This window comes from Nyctereutes procyonoides, unplaced genomic scaffold (genome assembly GCF_905146905.1).
Source record: "Nyctereutes procyonoides isolate TBG_1078 unplaced genomic scaffold, NYPRO_anot_genome, whole genome shotgun sequence".
Taxonomy (NCBI): domain Eukaryota; kingdom Metazoa; phylum Chordata; class Mammalia; order Carnivora; family Canidae; genus Nyctereutes; species Nyctereutes procyonoides.
The window spans coordinates 61844851-61866977 of NW_026575126.1; the positions used below are offsets into that span (position 1 = coordinate 61844851).

The 22127-nt window shown below is 57.6% G+C and overlaps 1 protein-coding gene across 5 annotated transcripts in view; it reads right to left on the reverse strand.

Moving 5' to 3' along the window:
- Positions 1 to 7125: 7125 nt before the first annotated feature.
- PRKAR1B (protein kinase cAMP-dependent type I regulatory subunit beta) overlaps positions 7126 to 22127 on the reverse strand; it is a 126105-nt gene continuing 111103 nt past the window's right edge. For all 5 annotated transcript variants that reach the window (XM_055339282.1, XM_055339281.1, XM_055339284.1 and 2 more), the window contains 2 exons: positions 8845 to 8926; positions 7126 to 8521 (listed from right to left, as the gene is read on the reverse strand). In XM_055339282.1, the coding sequence (XP_055195257.1) occupies positions 8349 to 8521; positions 8845 to 8926 (255 nt within the window). In that variant the 3' untranslated portion in view covers positions 7126 to 8348. The remainder of the gene's footprint in view (positions 8522 to 8844; positions 8927 to 22127) is intronic.

Here is a 22127-nt window from a genome sequence, read left to right on the forward strand (position 1 = left end):
GGGCCCCCGAGTGAAGTGGGTGAGGCACACAATCCTGCTTCACAGGCACGCCGAATCACAAGAGCTTCACAGACAAGAGTGTAGTGGCCCCCAGAAGAACCTTGCCGGTGCCACATGGCTCATTACAAAGAGCACCAAGGCTTGGGGCCGGTTGGACTGCCCCCCAAGGACGCTGTGCGTTAGCCAGCACAGCGCATGCCCACCCCAGACCGTCAAGATGTGGCAGGTGAGAGACTGCTGGGTTCACTGCCCACCACATTCCTGAAACACACCGGCCTGAGTCCTCCAGCTGCAAAAGTAAATGGAATGATGGACCGGGAAGGCTGGAGGGGTCTCCAGTGGAAATGACACACTGCTCTGTCCATGCTAGAGCAGACTGCCTGCAGGCAGCCACAGAAACCCCAGGGCCCTTCTGCATGGCTGGGTCAAGCTCTACATGTGGATTTTAAAACCTGCACAGGATCTTCCTTTGCGAAGCAATTTCTGTGGAAAGGTTCCAAAGGCCTGCAGTTCCCCCAGCATGCCATGGTCTTGGGTTTCTAGGCCCAGACTGAGGAGTAATTGGAGGGTTCCCCGCCCACGGAGCTTGGGTTAGAACCAGAGCAGCTGAGTCCCACAAAAGAGGGGATGCTCTGCCCAACTGGAGGTGAGGCTAGGGCAGAGAAGTGAGTCACCAACTGCCTAATTTGGTCACATCCCAGGAGGCAAGAGCTGTCCGAGAGGGGAGAGCCAGGTCAGCATGGTCCAGAGCTTCCTGGAAGGAGGTGGGGTTGAGCACATTCACGCAAGGCCAGGGCAGACCCCAGGGCCCCCATCTGGATCTGAGTCTCAGGGACCAGAGCCCCTACGGCCTGCAGCCACCATGGGAACCTTCGAACCAGGACCCCCAAGTCAGCCCAGACGGACAGGCCACCGCTGAGGGCAAGGACCTCCCAGACAAGGAGTCACCCTCCCCCCGGGTGCAGCCTGGCAGCTGTGGGCCTGGGAGGGAGACGCCAGACCTCAAAGTGAGTCACTGTCCGGCTGATTCAGCCCCCGAGCCAGGCGAGGTGAGGCTAGGGCGGTCAGCAGCCACGGGTGTCGCCCCATCAGGGTGTGCAGGGTGGCCAGGGTGTGCAAGGCTCTTCTTGCCAGTTAGGATCTCATTTCACACAGGGCCACGGGGGTCACTACCAAATTTAATGGACAGGGAAGCCGAGGCTCGAGGTGCACACTCATAAGACCCAGGTCAGGGCAGCCCCCAGAAAAGCCTCCACACCTGGACTCATGTGCAACAAGAGGGGCCGCTGGGCCCGTGCAGGTCCATCCTCTGAACACCCAGTCCACAAGAGCAGAAAGGGTCTCTCCGGGGCAGCCAAGCCACCTCCACTGCCAGGAGCAGGGTGAAAGGGGCAGGGGAACTGGAATAGGGCTAATGGTTCAGATGAAATAATGAATGAGCCTGGGTGCACACGGCAGGGGAGGCCTCTAACTCTGGGACGGGGCTGGCCTGGGCCCCCCAGTGCTCCTCATGCCCCCCCCAGCCCTCCCCAAGTCAAGAAGGGGATCCTGGACCCCTGTGTTCCCTTCCAGGTATACTCAGGGGTTGTGTGCCCAGGCTATTTTAGAGAGGGGAAGGTAAGGCCCAGAGATATCAAGGGACTTGCTCAAGGCCAAACAGCCAGGTGGGCTTTCCTCTGGGAGTGTGTGTGTGGGTGTCCTGCTTAGGTGTGAGATGTGAAGACCCCACCTGCAGCATCTCCTCTGCTCCTGTCCTGTCCCAGGCCCCCCCACCCCCGCTGTCCTCCCTGCTCCCCTCCCTGGTTAGGGCCCAAGGACCTTCTAGAACATACACCAGACTCTTGGCTTCTGGGCTCCCAGTTCTGCAGGGGTCCAATGTAGTCCAGACGCCTCCAAGGGGTGTCCAGGGATGTCTGCTCCCAACCGCAGGTGCCACCGCCCCACCTCCCTCACCCAGTCTCTCTTTCCTGTTGAGTGAGAGCACCAGGCCCCGGGTGCCTTCACCCAGCTTCCTCCAATGCTCATGGTCTTACAGAATTCAAGTGTGGTCCCAGCAGCAGGATGTTGATGTAGATGCAGCCAACACGCTGGTCACGCCATAGGCACGAGGGGCGCTGTTTGTGAGCCGCCCCCTTCCCCCACCTCGCCTCCACTGGGCTCCAAATCCACGCGTTGTCATTTCCAGGAGGGTGCACACATGGGATCACACAGCCTGTGACGGGTGGGCCGGCTCTTCTGCTCAGCGTGATTCTCTGCAGATGCACCGAGCTGCTGCCGTATTGCCCGCTGGCTCCTTTCCGCGGCAGAGCAGCCTCCAGTGGCAGCTCGTGGACGGCCCTGTTGATGGACGTCTGGGCTGCTTCCAGCGTGGGGCCGTGTGAATAAGGCTGCTGTGAGCATGAGGCACGGCATTTCTCTGGGGCAAGTGCCCAAGAACGAGGTGGCTGGGCCATAGGGTAGTTGCATGTTGGGTCTTGTTTAATTTTTTTAATCAGTATTTTAAAAAGATTTTTAAATTTAAGAGAGAAAGAGCACTAGAGCGTGCATGAGTGGGTGATCCCGCGACCCCGCATCCCCGCCGCCCTGGTGTCCACTGTTTCCCAGTGGCCCAGAACCATCTGAACCGCTCTCTGTGCTGTATTTGCCACCTGTGTGTGCCCCTCGGGGCCAATCCTGCTCACGCCCCAGCTGCGTGTCCAGAGCTCTTCCCTTCATGGGACATGTGGTTCGAAAACATCCTCTTGTCTGCGGCTTGACTTTTCAGAGGCTGTTGCAGGACAAATGGTTTTAATTTTCAGGAATTCCAAGTAATCCAATTTCCCTTTTACGGACTGTGCATTGGGCGTCTAGTCTCAGCGCGATTTCCTAGCCAGCTGGAGATCTGAGGATCTTCTCCTGTTGTGCTTCTGGAAGTCTTATACTTGTATGTTTACGTGCAAGGCTGTGAGCTGTTTTCAGCAAATGTTTGTAGAAAGTGTGAGACCCTGGTCAAAATTTCCTTTTTTGTTGACCTGTGGAAGCCAGAAACTGAATTTCTCAACGTTTCCCTCCTTGAACCAGAAGTCTGCTTTTATGTATTTATTCCAATGTCCATAGGGACCAGTGACTGCCCCTCCCTGTGAGGCCCCAGGCACCTGCACTCCTGGGGCTCACCCCACAGGCCTGCCCCAGCCACGCTCTGACCACTTCTGGAAGCTGCCTCAGGACTATGGCATCCACATCAGCCCCCAGAGCGGCTGGGAGCCACCAGGGACGGAGGCAGGCACGGCCCCTGAGGCTGGGGATCGGGGGCTGCATGGCCCAGTCTCCATGGCCACAGTCCGCAGGCCACACTAGTGCAGACCCCTTCCTGGCAGTGATTGCGTACCGCGCCCCTGGCACCGCCCTGGGGGCAGGAACAATTGCCCGGCTTGTTGTCTCAGGCACACAAAAGTTCGCTTTCACAAGCCCTACAAGACCGGGTCTGTGCCCGCCTGGCGCCAGAGGGAACAGGCCCAGGGCCCAGCTGGGGAAGATGCTGCTCTGGCCCACGCACCCCCGCAGCGGGCAGCACGGACCAGAGCCCACCCTCCAAGGAGGGGTGCCCCACCCCTGCCCCGGCCCAGGGCTTCCTGGAGGGGCCGGAGTTCTAAGCAGCACAGGGAGTGCTTGACCCTAGTCTTCAAGATGGACACGAGCCTCGGCTCCAATCCCAGCCAGGCCTCCGTATGAGCCTCCTCCAGCTGCTGTAACAAAACGCCAGACCCAGGGGCTTGAGCAGCTACCTTCCTTCTGTGGCTCCGGCTGGCTGCCGCCCATGCAGGAACCAGTCTCTGGGGAAGGTGGGAGGATGCTGGTCGGCATGGCCAGCCAGGCCCAGCCTTGCAGACAGGGCTGCGGGAGGGCCAGGGGGCAGCGGCCACCTGTCTCTGGCCTCAAGCTTCTCATCTGTAAAATGAGACCTCAGAGTGAACTGACACCCCTGTCAGAGGTGCCCAGGGACCCTGGCACAGCTCAGCGTTCCACTTCTCATTGGGCGTCTGGCCACCAACAGGCCTGGCAGTGGCCAGCATGACCCAGCGGCAAGAGCCCTGCCCTTAGGACTGCCCACAGGTTCTGTGACGTCCTGCCTCCCTGCAAGTGCGACCTTGTCTAATGAACAGCTATGCTTCAAAGTGACTTTCTGGGACAAGGTCCTAAAAGGCCCCGCTGCTGCCGCCTCACTCCCTTGGGTCACTTGCTGGGGGAAGCCAAACGCCACGTTGTGGAGAAGCCCAGGCGGCCCTGGGAGTGCTCCTGTGTCAGAACAGAGCCCTGCACACGGCCTGCCCTGCACACGGAGACAGCCACACTGTAGGTGTGCGATGTTTGGGGCTACAGAATTTCGGATTTGTTATGTGGCAGAAGATAACAGAGGCTCCAGCCCCCCCTTCCCGGTTCTGACTCTGACACCCACCTCCCTGCCCATGGTCTTCCCCTAGTCTTTCTCCCAAACCCAACCCAACATGCCAGCAGATTCCCACAGGGTCAGGCGCCTGGGCCCCCTCCCTCCGGGACGCTGACTGCAAACCAGGATCTTCCGTGCTAAGCCACAGGACCTGAAGTGAAGCACGTTGGCAGATTTCTAGTGGACTTAGAAGGGTCACTGTTATGTATACATGTGACTTTAGCAGAAGCCATCAAGGAGAGTGCTGAGGCCTCTCTGACGAAGACGGAACGTGTTGGGGACTGCAGGTGAAGACCACACATGTCTGGCTGATTCTTACATTTGCTTTGTTGTCAGCTCAGGAAAGTCTGCATTCACGCAGATAGGATCAGAGGGGGCCGTTGGCAGGCTCTGCAGGGCCCAGGAGGAGCCACCCCCAGGCCTGCAGACCCTGGGCATGAGCAATGCAGCACTTCACTCGAGGCTATGCTGGCCAGACAGGCAGCCGCCAGCAACGTGCAGCCATCACTGGGCACAGGAAACCAGCACAGGGAGAGGCGCTGCGTGAGGACACGCACACCAACGCCAAGGACGCTGTTCCCAGAAAACACAGCGTCTCTTATCAGCCATATTCTATACTGAAAACATGCTCAAATGACAATATTTTGAATATGTGGAGTTAAATAAAGTATCATATTGTTATTATTATTTTTAAGTAGGCTCCATGCCCGGGATAGAGCCCAGTGTGGGGCTTGAACCCACGACTCTGAGATCAAGACCTGAGCTAAGATCATGAGTCGGATGCATAACTAACTGAGCCACCAGGCGCCCCTAAATAAAACACATTATAATGAACTTCTTTAGAGAGACAGGAAGCAGATGGTGGGGCTGGGGGAGCGGGGAGGGGTCTGTGTGTGACAGGGACAGAGTCTACGTGAGGAGGATGGAATGTTCTGGAATGGACAGTGGTGGTGGTCACGTATGTGCTCAATGACACTGGACCCGTATATTTAAAAATGGTTAAAATGCTAGATTCTACATTATGTCTATTTCAGCGCAGGAACCTCAATCTCACCTGCTTCTCTTATTCCTGTTTTTGCGGAGGTAGGAGAACACTTAAAATGGCATACTGGGCTCACATTACATTTCTATCATGCAGTGCTTTGAAGTGCGAAGTCTTTTATTATTCAAATAGATATTTCCATAAGAAATTTGAGCAAAGAATGTGTTGAATTCCTAAGACACAGCAGAGAGACAGTTTGAAGACCCCACCAGTCCCTGGCCGCCACCCCTCCCTGTGACTCACAGCTTCCTGTATTGTGATCTGGGCATCCTGGACCACATGGCCTGGATAGCTGGTAGCCAGGCGGCCACGTGGTCCCTAGGAGGAGCCCAGAAACCTCAGGTGGCCCGCTCCTGTGGTCCTTCGGGAAGCTGCTGAGGTGGTGGGACTCAAGAACAGGCCAGCCAGCCCAGCATGAGGGTCCAGGGAAGACCACGCGCTCTAGTGTGTAGTGTGCCTTCCTGAGTCTGCTCCTCCAGCTAGACCTTGGGCAGACAGGGGTCTCATGACAATCCCCGAGGGATCGCAGCTCAGGGCTAAGAGCCACACCTCTTACCCCACGTCCTCTGCATGCAGAGACCCTTCTCCAGCCATTGACTCTTACCAGCCTAGGGGACCCTTCAGGATTCGGCCCATCCTAGACTCACCAATCACTGCCCAGCCCAACAGCAGTGACCTTGCTGGTGTCATTCCTTGTTCTGGAATCCCCTCACAGCCAGAGCAGGGCAGGCTGACCTGCATGGGGCTGGCGTCCTTGTTCTTGGCTTGGTGGTAGCTTTCCCAAGGAGCCTGGCCCCTGTCCAGCCATGAGAAAAGGAGCTTGGCTGGTGCCCCTCCTGCTCCATTGGGCCCTTCCCAACCCCACAACAAGGCTGGCACCTGGACCCACTGCTGGGTCCCAGAGAGACAAGGCTGCAGGTACACTGCTATTTGGATCAGGGTTGCCTGTTGGCCCGGGAGGGGCTGCTGGGGTGGGGGTGGGGGTGGGGGGGCTCCACCCAGAACCATGGCTTCCAAAGTCTGGACGCGAGACCTGAGTCGTGGGGACTCCCTGTCGTCACCCCCTTTCCCCCGGCTTGGAAACTCAGGCTCATCCAAAACACCTGAGGTGGGCAAGGGGCCTGTTTCCTTCCCTGTGGTACCCAGCGATGCCGTACCCCACAGCAAGCTCTCAATGGAGAGCAGAGACACCCAGGCTTACAGAAGGGACAAGCCCACTGTCTGCTGATGGGCAGGTGGATAAACATGATGTGGTCCATGCAGTGGACATCACTCGGCCTTGAAACAGGATGGAGCCCTGCCACCTGCCACCTCGGGGACGCTCCCTGGGGACAGGAGGCCGAGTGACACAAGCCAGATGCAGAAGGACTCTCAAGGGGACCCCACACATACGAGGACCCAGTGTCGTCAGACTCACAGACACAGAGAGTAGACGGCAATGCCGGAGCTGGGGGAGCAGGTGGGGCCACTGTGTCACAGGGACAGTGGGAAGGATGGCGGGCACAGCAGCGGGAATGTGCTCAACGCCCCTGAATTATGCACTGAAATTGGTTAAAATGATCAATTTTATGTTATGTGCATTTTACCACAATAAAAACAAAAGAAAAACCCTCATCTGTTAAGGATTTCAGGCCAAAACCCCAAGTCAGGAGGAGGTACTTCATTGCACATTTAATAGTACATGCAGCATTGAGAACATCGCAATAAACAGGGCAGGCTCACGCATCACAGAAAGTCCGCGGGCAGAGGCAGGGCTGGCAGCCCCCCAGGAGGGCACAGGGAGGGCAAAATCAGGGTAACTGCACCATCTCATTTGTACTTCCGACTCCAGAAACCACCCCAAGGCTCTACACTGCCCCCAGGCCTCTCTTGCTTTCGAGGACTTGGCCAGAAAATACATCTAAGGGGTCATGGACTTGGGGGTGTGGGGCCTGGGGCTGTTTGGTTGATATTTGTCCTGCATCAGGAGGGTGCGGCCTCAGCGCGTCTCCCAGGGCAAGAGCACGTGTCTAGTGGAGCATCCGCTTGACAACTCGAAAGGGGCTCTGGCTCTCACAACTTGACCCAGAACGTGTCTAGAAAACCCCTCCCCTCCATCAGAAGATCTCCAAGAAGCGCTTTGCAAAGCAGTGGAAGAGCAGACACGATCCTGGCCCCCACCCCGACTCCAGGAGAACGGTGGTGCCCAGGTCATGGAGTCCCCAGCTCCCGCCGTGCCTTCTGCAGCGAAGGCCAGGGCATGCCACTTGACCACGTCCTTCCTCTAAGGGTTCCTGTGAGCCTGGGTCTGGGCAGGGCAGGGCTCTCGTGCAGTCAGATGAGGCCTCCTCCTCTATGAGGGAGAAGCTGCCTTCCATCACCACAGGCTTTCACACTTGGCATCCCTGGGGAGACCCTCAGGAGCAGGGACCCTTACAATCTCTTACTCTGGAAGCCGGGGGTCCCTGCGGGACACCCCCCCCCCCAGAGGTCACCACTCCACACTCGGGACTGTAGACCTGGTGACATGATGCTCAGGGCCCCAGGGCATGCGGACAACTGCATGGACTAACCTGGCTGACCCAGCCCACTCTGGCCAGCCTGAACTCACAGCTGGCCCCTTGGCCACTGGGGGCAAGCTGGCTCCTGTGCCCCCAGAGACTCGGGTCTCAGAAGATGAGCCCACAAATGAGAAGGGGGCACATGGGAAGGGGTGCCAGCATCTCCTCAGCCTGGGGGTCTTGGGGGAACCTTTGCTTTTGAAATGCACAGGGTGATTGTTTTATTCCAAACACGAGTCTGCGGGCTGGCCCTGCACTGCCGGGGTGCCCGCCTCCCCGCGGCCTGCGGACACAGACAAGCACGCCACCACATGGACGCAGGGCCGCGGGGCTGCAGGGCTCACACGGTGAGGGAGATGAAGCTGTTGTAGCGCTGGATGTTCCTCTTGAGGATCTCAGAGCAGGGGCCCAGCACGCGCTCGAAGCGGGGCCGGTCCAGCTTGACGCATTTGAGCGGCCCCCGGGCCACCACGGTGGCCGCCCGGGGCCGGTTCAGCAGCAGCGCGATCTCCCCTGGGGGGTGAGAGGGTGGTCAGGGGCCCGGGCCCCAGGACGGCCCAGATCACTCATTGGAATCCAACAAATACCTGTTTACTTTGAGTATATCCCGTGGAGTATGAGGTACTCTTAAGCCAACATGGGGCTCCCATCGGTCTGCATTTCAAACTCATTGGGGCATTGCTGTGCAGTGTTGCGACTCATGGTATGCAGCCCGGGCCTCCCACAGGACACATCCATGGAGGGTGCCCGGACCTGCCCCCCACCCCACCTCAGGGCCCTTCCAGGGACCTCCCAGTGAGACACACACCATGTGAGGGCGGGGACTCCAGACTCACCGAAGTAGTCGGAGGGCCCCAGGCGCCCCACCTCCATGTACTCCTCGTTGGGGGACCGGCGCTGGAGGACGGAGGCTGTGCCCTGCAGATGCCAAGGGGACACATGAGGGTCAGTGGCTGGGGGGGCACAGCCTGAGGTTACCCAGCAGGGGGTCACAGGTGAGGGTGTCACACCCAGCAGGGGGTGACAGGTAAGAAGTCAGAGGTGAGTAGACACAGGTGAGGAGGTCACAAGGAAGGGCCATAAGTGAGAGATCACCCAGCAGGGGGGCATGCCCAAATCCCCCTCCCACCAGCCTCCATCCATGTGCTTGCCTTCTAAGACGAATTCAGGGTTCTCTTCCTCTGAGACAGAAGGGTGTGGGGTCAGAATTACACTGGGGTCTGGCTGAGGGTTGAGGCGACCGCAGGTCACACAGTGGGGAGAATCCTGGAGAGAACTGAGCTGACCTTGGGCTAGCTCTCAAGGTCGTGGTGCTCCAATGGGATGGGTGTGGCCTCAGGTCACATACCCAGTGAGCAGTGTGGCTCCCTCCTGACCCCCAAACAGGGGTGCCTACAGACGCCACAGGCTCAATGATTAACACAAGCCTTGGCGGCCAGCACGGGGCACATGAAATGCATTACATGCTGAAGTCTCTGGGTCTGGTGGGGCCTGCAGCCTCATGCTAGGCAGGAACGGCTGCATCGCTGGCGTTGGGTGGGCTCTGACCCCAAGACTCCCCTCACCTGCCAAGCTAGTCCCTTGTTTGGGGGACCTGGGCACCAGCTTTGTCCACACCTTCCTATTCTACACCTGTTGGCGGGCTGGTGCCACTGTGGAGACTAAAAGGGAGGCTTTATAAACCACATGGAGCACTCAGTCTGTGCTCCACACTGGCCCTGCACAGCGGGTCCCTCCCACAACTGAGCCCTGTATGGCCAGGCTCAATGGCGTGCTAAATAATGGAGCTGCGGGATCCCTGGGTGGCGCAGCGGTTTGGCGCCTGCCTTTGGCCCAGGGCGCGATCCTGGAGACCTGGGATCGAGTCCCACGTCGGGCTCCCGGTGCATGGAGCCTGCTTCTCCCTCTACCTGTGTCTCTGCCTCTCTCTCTCTCTCTCTCTCTCTGTGACTATCATAAATAAATAAATAAATTTAATTAATAAATAAATAAATAAATAAATAAATAAATAAATAAATAATGGAGCTGCTGCGAGGGCCTCCAGCTTCTTCACCGCTGCCAAGGGGGCTTAAGCCCAGGGAGGACATGGGCCCTCGCACCCCCTGCTGCCCTCAGCCACGAGGGCGTGTCCACAGCCCTGCAGCCCAGCACCCCGATGCCTTGCAGCACGAACAAACGTGATCTTATTCCAAGGTGGGCTCAGTTCACCGGCTCACAATTGCTGGCTGGGCTGTATGCAGGTTAATGAGTAACTCCCGCCTCACCACGGTCTGGGGGAGACACTGTGAGAAGACCCCACCGGTGCCGCCAAGCCTGGGATCTCTGGGCACCAATCAGCAGTCCCTCCACATGGACTGCCTGTGCTCACCCCCGATCCAGCAATGGGGCCACTCAGCTCGTGGGCGTCTGGGGTGTTTATGAAGCCAGCTGATGGATGGCAGCAGACATCTAAACAGTCAAGCGTCGCCGCCACCACCCAGGAGTCGTGGCTGGCGGCAGGCCTGGACAACACGTGCTCCCTCTCTGAGCCTCTAGGAGGCACAGAGTCCTGGATCCCATGGCCCATGCTGGGGGTGACAGCTGAGGGTGACATGCGGGCTCTAATGTCATCAGCCTCAATCTTCCTGAAGCAAGACTTTGTGCAGATCACCCGGATGCCACATGCAGTTGCTGCCACCATGAGAGCCTGTGCCCCCTGTGCCCAAGGCTGCAGTGACAGGCATTATTTTTCTCAACACCCTGTTGTGCCGACCTAATTCTCTTTCACATTTATGTCTTTTAACTTGTGATGCACATAATCAACATGACTTTCATTCCCGTTTTAGAGAATTTTGTTTTATTTTTATTTTTTTTAATTTTTATTTATGATAGTCACACAGAGAGAGGGAGAGAGAGGCAGAGACACAGGCAGAGGGAGAAGCAGGCTCCATGCACCGGGAGCCCGACGTGGGATTCGATCCCGGGTCTCCAGGATCGCGCCCTGGGCCAAAGGCAGGCGCTAAACCGCTGCGCCACCCAGGGATCCTCGAGAATTTTGTTTTAAATTGGGATCATTTTCCTCTTCCAAAACCCCAGGGATGGAACTGGAGGCCTCTGGTTTACAGAATTACTCAGTGACACTCCAGGCCTACAGTGTCCCTTCAAATGTTTTGAACCCCCAACACTGACAAACCGGAGTGGAGGGGTCTGAGGGTTACTGGGGTCATCTGTCATGCTGTGGAACCAGAAGACTGGCAGTAAAGCCTGGGGGCTGGCTGATTCAGCTGCCTGGACATGGGTCAGGGACATGGGCCAGCTCCTTCCTGCTTCCTGCTCTGGCAGCCTCAGTCCGTCCTGGTGGCGTAGTAGCTGCCATGGTTCCAGGAGTCACCAAATGTCTTTCTATGCTGTCTGCAGGAAGAGAATCACTTCTTCCTCCTGCAGCTTTCCCATCAGCAGGAAAACCTTCTGGAAGCTCCTGGCAACCTTCTTTCACACTGCATTGACCCAAGCTGGTCAGACGCTCACCGAGCCACTGCTGAGGGGGTGGGTACCAATGGGAATGGGCTCCAGTTGGGCCAGCGTGGGATGAGACCATCATCCACCATGTGCCTGGTACCATTTCCTTTCTGGTGGCACACAGAGCAACAGTCGCCTGAGATGAGACAGGCCGTGACCACCGACACAGGGAAGCACACGCAGCCTGCCCACATGCCCTTGGAGGATGTGTGTGCTCCTGCATGCAGGTGCATCCCTGTCCCAGCCAGATGGTAGCAAGCCTTGGGGCACATAACCTCCGCATAGGGAGAGCCCTCGGCAAACACACGGTAGGGGATAGCGTCGTCTGTTGGGGCTGAGGCCCCAGGCCTCCGGTCCAGCGCAGGCCTGACACTGGAGGGTTTGGACTTCTACCCAGCACAGCGCGGTTCCCACGACACGACACACAACCTGGTCCTGGCATTAACCCTCCCGTCCGAGGCCCGCTTCCCAGACTTCCGCGAGGGCAGCACAGACACTTTTGAGAAGCTGCAAGCAGGAATGTTCTGGGCTGGAAAAACACACTTGCCAAAACTCTAGATCATATTCCCCAGATTTCTTAGTGATTCTAACCCTGGTCTGAAAACAAATCAGGCCACCCAGCACACGGACTGGGAGGATGCAGGAGAAAAGCGTTAGCACCGGAGTCAGTGGGTGAGGACCCACTGTGTGTTTTTTTGATTTTTAAAAATCTTCTTTGAAATCAAAACCACAGCAGACAGGTACGACCTCCATAAGAAAGAACCAGTCGAGGTGGCAGCAGAGAGCACACCTCAAAATGTCCCCATGGGCCAGCCTAAAAACCTTGGGCTCACGGTCCCCAACAGTCAGGTGGGTGGACTAGGCACTGGGAGGAGCACGCCTAGCCCGAAGCCCCTCTTCCGGGCCATGGCTGGCTGTGGCAGCAGGGACCCTCACCACATCCCCTCTGATTCACTCTATTGGGCGTGCCTTCCCGCACCCAGTGCCTGCAGAGCGACTCCCTGGGCCGGGCCACCCTCTTAGAACCCCACCCTGGCGGAATGACAGGTGTCATCCAGTTTAGTTAGTGCTGCGGGCTGGTGGTGGTCCCCCCAGTGCCTGCTGGGCCTCGATGGCACCAGGGAAGAGGGGAGGGATGCGCAGATGCTCTGCAGGGACAGGAGTCCATCAGACCCTCTATGTGCCCCCTGGACAACTGAGCGCCCTCAGGCAGATGTTGGAAAGCCCTATGAGGTCAGAGTTGCTGGACCCCAGCTTCACTCTGTGCCAGCCACAGGAGGGCCCTTCGCTTCCTGAGACTCAGCCTCCTCTTCCGCAAAATGGGAATGCCACGTACCAGCATCTTCACTTCAGAAAGAGCTGCATGCCCAGCAAGTGGGACAGGCAGTCATGATGGCAGCAGACACTTGAGTAAATGGAACAAACACTCATCCCCGTGGCCACAGAGTTCGTGGAACTCCTGGAAATCCATAAACCTCTGTGCACACTGTTCCCTGTGTGCTTCTGGACTTGAGCAGAAGCAGAGCGCTAGCCGTGTGTGCACGTGCACACACACAGGAGTACACCAGCCCATGGGTGTGGACATCCCGGCAGCTCTGTGGCTCCTCCTGCATAGATAAGGGCTGCATGGATGGTCTCAGGGTTTCTGAAGAAGCAATCATCATCACAGACCAACAGCATGTCCTGTGTCGGGCCTGTCCAGCTCCTCCTCTGTCCCTTCTGCCCCAGCACAGGTCCACCTCCCTGCAGCACAGCCGGAAGACTTGGAGCGAGGGCACCACATTCTTGGTGGCTGCACACATATCCTGGCCCATGTGTGTGCTGGCGTTCAAGAGATCCTCTGAGAGGCCGGGCCCCAGAGCCAGGTAGCACCAGAGTGTGACATCCCACAGGCCATGCTTGGGGAGGGTTCTTTCCCCAAACCCGGTGAGTATCACATTCCCCCTGAAGCCAGGCATATCCAACAGGAGCACAGCCACTTTCCTGTGGATTAGGGAGAGCAGAGGCAGGCAGCGGCGGGCAGAGGCGGGAGAGGTGGCATCTGGGAGACATGACCTTGAGTGGAAGGACAGAGGGGTGTGCAGGTCACAGGCTATGGCTCTGTTCCTTCAGGCTCTGATTCCAACACCCAGTTCTTCCCTGACACCCATGCACCCAAGGCTTCCGCAGGCTCAGAGGAACCAGGGCATCGTGGCCACATAGGCCCTGCTGCAAGCGAGGGCAGAAGAGAAGTGCCAGCACCAAGGGCTCCTTCCAGGTGGGGGTGTCGTCCCAAGCACCCCAGTAAGGACCCCGGGTGCTTCCAACTCAGCAGAGTCCAAGCCCAGCAGCCACCCACCCTGTCCCCAGGCACCACAGTCTGCAGGCTCCCTGTGCCATTGGATGGGGTCCACCTCAAAACCTCCAGAGGTGGCGGGTCAGCATGCCTAGACCACCCCCCTGTTGTTCATCCTCCGTACTGAGGTTTCTGTCCCTCCCACATCACAGCCAGAGCCTGGGTCTGTGGGGTCCCCTCACCTGCTCCATCTCTGCCCCCATGCATGCATGGTCCTTCTATAGGGCTCTCCGTCACCTGCCCCAGCTGCACCCCATGGCACTCCAGGCTCTTTGAAGATGGGGCCCGGCTCCCAGCCTGCATGTGCACAGACCTTCCCAGGTGATGCCAGGCCCTCTTAGCACGCCACCTTGTACAACATCACCTCCCGGCTGCGTCTCCCTCATTCAGCAGTAGGTGTGGAGCTTCTTCCCCACACGCCAATCCCTGGTGGAAATGCCAGAGCCCATCCGTCTCGGCAACAACCCACCTGTCCCAGACCCCCAGTGCCCTATGGTCCCTGGAGGACCCTGATCCAGATGGACAGGAGCATCTGTCCCATCCCATGCCGGCCTTGCCCCTTAAGGCAGCGGCGCCCGTGTGAGGTCGGGCTGCACGACCCCCGGGTCCCTGTCTGTAGGGGACACCTAGCGCTCCCTTCCAGGTAAGCAGCATGAGCCTGAGGACTCTCCAAGCATGAACAGCCCCTGCCAGATCCCACTCAGAAGGCTTCAAACAGCCCCACCAAGGGTCTCCTGCCTGCTGCTCCGGCCCCTGTATTGTGCATGAGCACGGGCACCTGCCAGTTATGTTTGAAATGCTAGCACCAGAAGGCCAGACCAGAGGCCCAGACCCCCATCCATGGATCCCAGCAGCTTCCACCATTCCAATGGCCCCTCTCCTGCATCCCCACTCTATGCAGGATTCTGACCTGGGTGCTGCCTGCAAGGCCCCTGCTCCCCACTGTACACACTGGTCTCCCTACCCTCAAATCACCCCCAGCTCCCTAGATGCCTCAGACATGTACCCCAACACAGGTGTGGCCCCTCCCCACACTGTCCCCCCAGACAGAGGGGCCCATGATGGCGTGCACACAGGCCTGTCTGCATCTATCTCATGCCCCTTCATGCCCTCTGGCGCTCCTCTGCTTTCTGCACCCTCCAGGGAACACTGTATCCCAAACAACTTGGGACCATCTCTCTATAGCTTGATGCTCTCCCACACCTCTGAGAAAGGCCACGTCCTGACCGTCAGCACTTTCTCCCCACCATGCCCCAGCCAAGGTGACAGGCCTCTGAGCCTTTGCACACACTGTTCCCATCTGCCTGGAGGCTGTTCGCAGAGCCTCTCCCTGTAGAACTGCATTTACTCCCCGAGGTGTGAGTGGAGGCCTCTCCAAACTGTACAGGTTGGGGGACATGGGACAGGGCAGGGCGTGGCACCTGGCACGTGCTTCTAGAATGAGCATATGGAAGTGGAGCCCAGGCCCATCCTGGCTGCTCTGAGGAGGATGTCCACTGGAGCCTTGGCTGCTGTGTGTACCTGCCCAGATGCCTTCCTGGGCTTCTGCCCGAGGAGGGAGTGCTTGCCCTCATCACTGAGGAGGGGTGAGTCTAATCCCAGGCCTTCTTTTACTCCATTACGGTTTTGCCAGAGGTGGGAGAAAGGCAGGAGCTTGCTGACCCAGGGGTATTCCTGCAGGGACTCTGGACAGCATGGGTGAGGCTGGGCTGTGGGGGGTGGGCAGCTCCACCACCAGCAGCTCATCTGGAAGCTCGGCTGCTTCCAGGGACTCAACCCTTAGTACCAAAGGAAGGTGGGTGACAGCTGCCAGGGCCTGCAGAGTTGGGCCCAAGGCGACGCTCATCATCCTTCACCTGGGGCAAGCCTCAAGCCCAGAGAGGCTGCTAAGACACACAAGATGGGTCAGGAAGGTCAGAAGCGTGGCCCCAGGCCAAGTCCCTGAGCAAGAAGCAGAATTAACCAGTTTTTTTTTTTTTTAACCACTTTTTATCTCTCCTAATCACTGGTCACTGTGAAGAACTCTAGTGGGGCCATCAGGACAATGGGGAAGCAGGGGGATGGATTTCTGGGGGCCTGGAGTCATGGAGCTGGCCTGGGCCACTGTAGGCACCATGAGGCTGGGACTTCTAACCTGGCCGGTGGCTTGGCTGGCGGCTCAGACACTGCTTCTCCTGGCCCGTTTCCTCCCAGGCTCTGGCCAGGCTCCAAGGAAGCATGGGTGTGAGCATCATTGGGAGGCTACTGGTGTCCTCTGGACTGAGAGGAGGATGGTCACTATCTCAGGGACTTATTGGGACACAGAGTGAGCACAGGAAGTGTTGCCAGACTCCATCAGCACCACCGTTAGCAGATTATAAAGGAGGCTGGTTGGACAGACATGTGGTCTACCCGATGGAGCGTCCCTCCATCTCAGAAAGGAAGGAAGGACACCTGCCACTGTAGGGACACGCTGAGGACATGAGGTCAAGTGACATAAGTCAGATGCAGAAGGATACAAGGTCCCGGTGTTGTCAGAAACACAGACACAGAGAGTAAATGGCAGGGCTGGGGCCAGGGGTGCAGTTGGGGTCAGTGTGTCATGGGGACAGAATGTTCTGGAGCCAGATGGGGGGGACGCTGGCCCAGCAGCAGGAATGTGCTCAGTGCCCCTCAACTGGATGCTGAGAAATGGTCAACATAGCAAGTTGTATATTATATGTATTTTTCCACAATTTAGAAAAATAGAGATTGTTTCAAAGAGGGCCCAGTCCCTGAATCCTGACTGATCCTCTGCCTGGACTTCAGCTCTCCTGTCCCTGCACAGTTGGGGTCATGCTCTGGGCTCCTCATGTGGCCCTCTGTCCTCCCCACACTCCTTCACCCTCTGTCTCAAGTGGCTCACAGGGGCCTTGTGCTCGTCACAAGCATGACACTCCCTGGGAAGCGGCCCCACCCAAGGGACACACTGGGAACACCCCTCTTGCAGCCCACTGGTGCCTGGACTTCCAGTGGGGCACAGCCTGCAAGCCTTGAGTCCCTGGGTGGGGGGGGTCCTGGCTCCAAAGTGGGGACTCAACAGCCCCCAACACTGACTTGTCCAGAACAGTGCATCTGTTAGGGTTTCCCTGAAATACCCATCTTTGCTGCTGTGGTCTCTGTGCTGCTCAGCACTCCTCCCATGGGGCCGAGGCCAGCAAACACACTTCAGGCCTGCGGGTGGAGGCACGAGCAACAAGGTCTGGAAACGCAGGCCCCAAGGGCTCCTATGGGGGGTGCTGTCTCCATCTAGGGCAAACACCCCCCAGACTCTTCACTTTTCTTATGCTGACAACAAAAGTCAGGAAGAAGCCATCAAGGAGAAGACACATGAGCTGCCATGGGGATGGAGGTGGGGGTACAATGCTTTCCCAAAGACCCTTCTGTGTCACTGGCCTTATTCCAGCAAGTGACACTTTGTTGCAGAATTTTTTAATTTAAAAATTTATTTTTATTTTTATTTTTTTAGGAAAGGCTTTCCTCTGAGCTCCAGCCTTGGCTGCTAGCAAGCTGACGTGCACGGCCTGTGATTTTTCGTCCACAGAACAGTCTGGGGGCAGCCAGCACCAAAGCCCCAAGTCACACTGAAGTGCACTTAATCCGCCCTTAAGCATGTGTGCCAAGGTCACTGCAGAGCCCAGAGCGCCTGGCCTGCCTGGGTCCTGCCCAAGGGGCTGCTGGGTGTGCAGGTGTGTCCAGTGAGCTGGCCATCAGGCAATGAGGCAGAAACACATCAGAGCCGCCCTGGGTGGAGTCCGGGAGCTCTGGGCATGGGAGCACCTGCTGGGGTCAGAGCGGCACAGTTGGGCACCCCAGAGGAACATCCAGGCACCGAGCAGGCACTGGCATGGATCCTGTCATCATGGATCTGGTATTTGTCCAAAGGGCCAGGATGAAAACTCATGTCCACGCAAAAACCCAAGAAGGGAGTTTACAGCACGTTATCCACACACAACAAGCAAGATGCCCCTGAGCAGGAATGGTTACCCTGCATTCTGTGCAGACAGTGGGCCATGATTCCATACACTGGGAACAGAGAGATCCCCTCAACGCTACACCGTGTGACCCCAAGGACCGGGCACCCTGGGAAAGGCAGAGCTGTGGACACAGGAGAAGAGGGATGGCTGCCAGGGGCTCGGGGCAGAGGGATGAACTGGTGGGGACACAGGAGACTTTCAGGGCAGGGAACACTCTGTGTGACACTGTAGCGGTGGATGCAGGTCATCACACATTTGTCCAGGCCCACAGAACGTGTGCCCACCCAGAGAGACCCTCGCACGAACCATGGACTCTGGGCGATGACGACATGTCTGCCTGGGGTCATCAACTGTGACAAATGGGACAGTGGTCATGGGCAGCCCGTTGGGGGGAGCACGGGTTTATGGGAAATCTCGGCTCCCTCCCTCAATTCTGCTGTGAACCTAAAACTGCCCCCCAAAAATGAAGTCTTAAAAGTCAGCAAGAACCCATCTGAAAATTCTGCTGTCTCTCATTCTGGGGACCTGGACCAACAGCCAGCAAACACCTGTGACCTTGGGCTGCCCCCACCAGGATGCTGAGAGGGCACCGACCCAGGCAGGGTCCGGGTGCTCTGGAAGTGGCTTCTTCCAGTGCAGCCCAGAAGGAAAGTGGTCATCTTTCTGCTAGAGAAGTCTGAGCCCATCAGCCTCCTTCATTAGCCACCTGTGGCCTCTGCTTGGACATACGCCTGTGTCCATCATATCCATCATCTCCCTGAGGACCCAACCCCAACCTGTCCATGCCCCAGCCTGGCGCATCGCGAGGGCGCGGTGCGGCTAAGTCACAAACAACACAGCCAGCGAGGACTGAAGCCATCTCCTTCCTGCTCCCTGGGATCCTGGTGACACGTGCCCATCCACCCACCTGGTCCACGTGTCTGGGGGGCGAGCAGGGCAAGTCCCCGGCCAGAGGCGGCCTGGAGAGCAGTGGCTGTGCCGTCGCTTCAACACTGTGGACATTCACAGAATTAATCTGCTAAGAGAGCAGATAAACCAAATCTGGAGTTTCCATGGCAACGCCTCACAGCCGCCAGCCAGTGCAGGAGGGAGCAGGAAGCTCCCTGGTAGAATTTTATGGGAACCAGCTGCCCCCCACCCCGTCCCAGTCTTGGTAGGGTCCCTGCAGGCAGGCAGAGTGGGACCACATGGCGGAGTGCCGAGAGCCGCCCACGTCCTTGTCTGTTTTCCTGGAGAGCAGGAACCAGGAGGTAGATCCTGACCAGGCTCCAGAACAGCTGGGCAGCTACTCTGTCCTCTCTCCACCCCAACACCCTCTCCCTGGGGAGGCCTGCCCACAGTGGGTCCCACCCCATAGGCTGGGGCAGGTCCAGGCCCTGGGAAGACCCGAGTACTTTCTCCGTATCTGTCGCCCAGGCTTACAAGGTAAGGATCTCTCATCTGCTGAGAATGTTTTTCAAGAGCTCTGGGGATTCAGTGTCAAGGGGGTTCAGACACAGCCGGTGTTTGCAGAGCTGGGAGACAGGGGCACCGCCTCCCCCAGGTAGGGTTCAACTGAGCCCAGGGATTCTACAGCCCTGCTCAGCCTTCTAGGCTGGGCTCCTGCCAGCTAGCAGGTGTTCATGACTCACTAAAGGTCTGCAGGAGCCACTCCCCACACCTGTGCAGGAGCCACACCCGGGGAGCCAGCAGGGAGGATACACACAAGTAAGCAAACTCAATGACGATCGCCAGAGTGGAGCAGAGACTCAGCCAGGCAACAGTGTGAGGAGACTAGGGACCTGGCCCCACTTGTTGCTCTGAGCAAAGCAGGAAGGGCGGCACCAAGCCCACCAGCCATGCAGAGCCCCCCAGCCAGTGTCCTGCAGCCCCCCCGCACCTCAGAGCAGGTGCATCAGTCAGGTTCCCTGGAGAAACAACCAATGGGATATGTGTGGACAGAGAGGTTCATGTCACAGAATGTGCTCATGCTACAGTGTGGATGGACCATGTCCAAAATCTGCAGGGCCAGCGGGCTGGCAGAGGGTGTCTCTTCTCAGGGGACCCCTCTCTTTTTTCTCTTAAGGAAAGCCTTCCACTGATAAGATGAGGCCCATCCACACCATGGAAGACCCTCTCCTTCACTCAGCATCAGCTGATGGCAATGTTAATACCATCTGAAAAATACCTTCATGGAAACATCTAGACTGGTGTTGAGCACACATCTGACATCTGGGGACCATGGCTTGGCCAAGTCAACCCGTAAAAATAACCCTCACCACAGGGACCTGAAGGGCCTGGGTCCCCTTCCCGTTGTCTCCATGGGATACTGCATGGTGGTATCCAAGGGAATCCCAAGAACCGGGGATTAATGCATTACAATGTGCACGTGTGGCGTCAGCCGACTAAAGCAAGGACAAAGCAAACCAGAGAGGCCACGTGCCTGGACGCTTCCTGCAAGAGCCGTCCTCACTTCACTCCCCCTAAATGTGGCATGGGCATTTCTGCTCCTATGGAAACATTAGCCACCTACCAGTCAGCGGGGTCTCCAGAAGGATCTAACCAAGGGGACAGCGTCCAAGGGGAAACTGCTCGCTTTACAAAACCTACAACTAGCACTATCTCCTCCTGCTTTGTTCTCTGGCATTCCCGACTCCAGGGTTAGTCCACAGGCCCAGCTCCCCCGCCTGATGTGCCATCCAGACCATGGACCACCCAGGCAGCCTCCTGAGCCAGGGGCAACACCCCCAAGGGAAGGCGGCCTCCAGCTCCACCTGTGGCGCCACCAGGCAGCTTGCTGGACACCACGGGGGCACAGTGCTGGCGGGCCTGACCCGTGTGGCAGGTGTGCCTTCTGGCCATGCAGCCTCTGATGCCTGTAAACCCTGGGGTCCCGCATGACCTACCCGACTTGGTCGATCACAGAGAAAAAGGGGAAAAACTCCAGTTGCCAAGGAGACCACTTCAAATAAGTTTCTGGGAGCATCGGGTTACATTCCAGAGTCTCACACCCGTCAGCAGGAAGACCATCCTGCAAAGGCCCTAGTCCCCGGACAGAGCCATAGCAGTCACTGTCACCCCACCACTCTCCCCTGGCACCCTCTCCTGGCCTGCCCCCCCGTGTCCTCGGAGCTGTCCAAGAACGGACACCAACAGCTACCAAGGGATGAGCAGAAGCAATGCCCCCAGAGCCATCACAACACGAGGCCCCTCCCCAGCACATGCACATGCACACATGCACGCACACTTGGGAGCAAGGATCAGGACCCCAGCCAGCAGGGTGCATGGTGGATGCTGGCTGGCTGTGTGGCTTGGGGTGCAGGACCCACCCCCCACTAGGAAGGGACGCTGACCACTGACGCGACCCCCCTTGGGGGTGCCTGGCCACTCACACAACACCTGGCACATCCTGGGCTCAGGAAGCGCCAGCCTGCATTATCAGGATTAGCACAGTAGGTAACCACTCCTTTCCCTGGTGTCCTGTGAGGACTCCTCACCTATCTGTGCCTCTTGCACACATTCTTGGCTTTTTCTACCCCTGGCCTTAGACCGGCTAGGAGGCAGCCTCGGTCCACAGCAAATAATGGACTGTTGTCTGGGCTGGCTGGAGTTACGCCCTCAGTTTGGAAACCACAAGCTCTGAGGCTGCGAACCTTGAAGGCTGCAGGGTCCACTAAGTGGGCTCTACGGCCGGGTGGGGCCTGGGGCTTAGGGGGCCCACGTCTCAGGTCTGCTGGTTCTGGCTAGGTAGGATGCAGGTCCAAGGTGGTCAGACACCAGAGTTTTAAAGGGAAGGAAGAAATCCAGATTGCTATGGGAAATATCTTGATTTTCAAATATTGACAACTAATTCAAATGTTAAAAAAAAATACCATACAGGCTAATAGAAACACATCTCTGGGCCAAACTGGCCCTATGAGCACCAGCTTCTTTTTTTTTTTTAATTTTTTTAAAATTTATTTATTTATGATAGTCACAGAGAGAGAGAGAGAGAGAGAGAGAGGCAGAGACACAGGCAGAGGGAGAAGCAGGCCCCATGCACTGGGAGCCCGATGTGGGATTCGATCCCGGGTCTCCAGGATCGCGCCCTGGGCCAAAGGCAGGCGCCAAACCGCTGTGCCACCCAGGGATCCTGAGCACCAGCTTCTTATTAATGAATTTAAACCTAGAGCAGGAAAAGATCTGTGCTTTTAAGTTGGCATCACACCCTTCCCTTGGTCCACAGTCATCAGAACTGCCGGAGGAGGGGCTCCACGCAGGCATCACTCATGGTGACAACTGAGGAGGATGGGTAGGCAGTCCCAGGGCTCAG